Consider the following 3,350-nt stretch of genomic DNA (forward strand, 5'->3'; position numbering starts at 1 on the left):
ACTGAGTGTTATATGACGCCTTGCAGAATGTGAGTGCTGAGCTGTCAGGTATCTTGTGATTCCTTCCCTCTGATTGTCTCTTTGCTGCTGTTATAAATTCCTGAGTTTTCAGCTGTAACTCCAAGCTGACAGAGGAATTGCCTGGAGGAAAGGAAATGCTGAGTCTGTTCCTGGGATGTTTGAGGGAAAACACACACTGACCCAAACCCACACACAACCAAACAGAGAGGGAAACTTTTTTGGAGAAAGTTTAGGATAGAAAGCTTCTTTGGTTGTGTTTAGCAAATAAGTCTGGCTTATCTAGCCTAAAATGTGTGCCTGTGCCACCCTCTCTCAGCCCATTTAGTGATTTGGTAATGGAAGCAGCTTTATTTGTTCAGTGAGTGATTATTAACCTAAAAACCTCACTCGAATTCTGAGCAGCGATTAGCAACCTTTTATGCTCAAATGGATTTTGTTATTTGACCTGACACACACATAGACAATCTGCAGCATGAATACAAATACAAACAGATGTAATAACAAAAACAATCAGTATGATGGGGGTTTGTGCCTGTCAGTGCAGTATGTCAGTAAAGAGTGTGTGTCAAGGGAACCGAGTTACACAGAAAATCGAGCGAATGTAACTTCAAAATAAGAGACTAATGTCAGTAATAGTGTAGAATTTGTCAATTATCCCGTTACCGAAAATGTGATTGTAACATGTGTTCCACTCACATAGCCGGTAGTTCGAGAAATAGTTAAGTAAAAAAAATATGCATAGAAATAGTTTACTGATACGAATAAATAAATGTATTAATAATAATAATAATAATAATAATTATAAAGTTTAAAAATACCAACTTCTTACAATGCAAACACCCAATGAATAAATACAAGTACAATACAAATAACAAGTATAGCAATATAATATAAATAATAAATAGACACAAATCATTCAACAACAACCAGAAAATAGTAATATACATAGATTCCAGCTCTTCCCCACTGATTAATCTCGACATTCATTCATTTCGAAAGTCAAATGTTTTTGTCAGTGAGACATTTATTTTGAAAAGCTCCACCGGAGCAGTTCCTGTGGTCAGCTCGGACTCTCGTACTGGGAGAGAAGTTTGGTCGGTCGCACCTACAGAGAGGCATGTGACGGTACGTTGACCGATAACCGAGGGACCGAGGAGCCTGTGTTGGACATGTCAGCCAGGTTGCACCGAGACACCGGCAGGAAGCTGTCTGCAGACGGCCAGCAGCACCGGCACAGCGGGATGGGTATGTGCTGATATTCTAATGCTGGGACAACGGCAGCTTCAGAGAGAGAGAGAGAAAGAGAGAGAGAGAGAGAGACAGAGACAGAGACATAGCATGTTGTACCAAATAATTCAAGTCTATATAAAGGCATTTTACCACGTGCCCTGCGGTGTGTTAGTATATATTATTCTATGATATTGCCTCTGTATGATCCTAGTTTGTTTTAATACATGCATACCTCACACACTATGTTATAGCGAAAATACAACTGCATGTTTTCTAGCCCTTAAATGATTATTAAATAGTTGATTACAGAAAATGATGGAAAAGGATTAGGGTCTAATGTAAAAAGTTAAGGAAAAATCTCAGTTTAAAGTCAGAATTACTCAGAATTTAAATTGCATGTTTACATATGGCCCTAATCCTCTTGCTTAAAAATAAATCAAGGCTCAGTTTTGATATTGAATCATTTGAGGGTTTTTTTTTAGCAAAATACCAATTATTTTTTCTAAAAATCTAATTTTAAATGTTTAAAGGAAAAAAATCAACAATAACTTTAGGCTGCAGGTATTCTGTCATTTGTACCTTTCAGTTAAAGTGTAAATTCAGGGGTTCCTCCCTAAGTGGGCAGGGGTGATATGGGGTGTCAGATGTTGTCAAATTAAAAACAATGTGTTAAAAAATGGAAGTGAAGCTGCAGGAGGTAACTTTTATAAAAATAACCTTTTGTCATATTTGCTGAAGCTTTCACTATATCCTGACAGTAAAACAGGAGAGAACAGAGACAGATAATCTGTGAAAAAAATTCTGGTTTCTTCCTGGGCTCCTAATGGCATTTGCAAAACAACCGATCAGAGCCAAGAAAGACAGAAAGATGCTTTGGTGGAGGCAAAGAAAGAGATTGAACTGTGAGTGTCATTCCCAAGTGTCTGTATTTGATGTCATGGACTCAACATCAACTATTTTTCTTGGCTCTGATTGGTTAGGGCCTAGTACCCAAATTACATCATTATTAACTAAATGAGGGTAAATTAGTGGAAAGGTAAGGTAAATAGTTGTTAGACCTGGAAGCTGTCCAACACAACCACAGTCTGATCTGAACAGCATTGGACCAGTTGAGTGCTAAGTGGTAGTAATAAACTGGGAATTGAACAGGCGATCTTCTAGACACCTCCATCTTTACCTTATTTTACAATGCCAGCAAGTACAGCCCACACTGTGTTCATAACAGCTTCTCCATTTCTTTCCTGTATTGGAAAGAAATTAAAGGACCAGTGTGTAACATTTTAGGTCTATGTCAGCAATGAAATATAATATTCCCTAGGTAAGTTATTCATTAGTGTATAAGTCACCTAAAGACTAAGAATCGTGTGGTTTCGGCTGCGCAGCGAATCGTACAGTCCTCACTCTCTCACACACGTCTAGCTGTCGGCTCTCTTTCTGACACACGTCCCCATTGTTGAACCTGCCATGTTCTACAGTAGCCAGAATGGAAGAAAGGGGGCTTATCCAGTTGTTCAATTGTGTGACTTCAACAATGCTCTTTTACAGTGGTGTGGTCTCTCCAAACAATTTGCCAGTCTGAAGGGAAGCTCTGTCAAGCATGCTGAGAGAACTTCCACAGGTGAGAGCTGTGTGCGTGTCTGACAAGGACAGTTTGGTTTTGCTTTTAAGACATTAAGCAAAAAATCAACACCCGCCTTTGGAAGGTATTATCGCCCCCTGATGGTCAAGATGATTTTACTTGTATTTTCTTTCAGAAGTCAATTTCTGGGTCATCAATACGTGTTTCTTCATATCTACATTCGAAAATTGGGACAAGCTTATTAAATTAGGCCTTCTACAGTCCCTTCAGGATTTGGCGGCTTTTTTTTTTGATGGTTGTAGCCTAAAATGTCTGCTTTCACGGCCATCTTTTTAAAACCCATTGCAATCTTTTAAAAAGATGCCGTGAAATCAGACATTTTAGGCTACAACCATCAAAAAAAAGCCTGCCAAATCCTGAACGGGACTGTACAAGGCCTAATTTAATGCTTGCCAACTTCTTGAAATGTAGATATTGCAAACACTATATGACCAGAAATTGACTTTCTGAAAGAAATACC

The 3,350-nt window shown here is 38.6% G+C and overlaps 1 protein-coding gene across 1 annotated transcript in view; it reads left to right on the forward strand.

The window, feature by feature from the left end:
- Positions 1-1,081: 1,081 nt before the first annotated feature.
- LOC118338136 (SH3 domain and tetratricopeptide repeat-containing protein 1) overlaps positions 1,082-3,350 on the forward strand; it is a gene marked incomplete in the record, with an annotated part of 27,931 nt that continues 25,662 nt past the window's right edge. Inside the window, 1 exon segment of the mRNA XM_035675366.1 lies at positions 1,082-1,266. Coding sequence (XP_035531259.1) covers positions 1,191-1,266 — 76 coding nt within the window.

The sequence above is a fragment of the Morone saxatilis genome, unplaced genomic scaffold, assembly GCF_004916995.1.
Source record: "Morone saxatilis isolate NCDOM2014 unplaced genomic scaffold, NCSU_SB_2.0 Contig4, whole genome shotgun sequence".
NCBI lineage: Eukaryota > Metazoa > Chordata > Actinopteri > Moronidae > Morone > Morone saxatilis.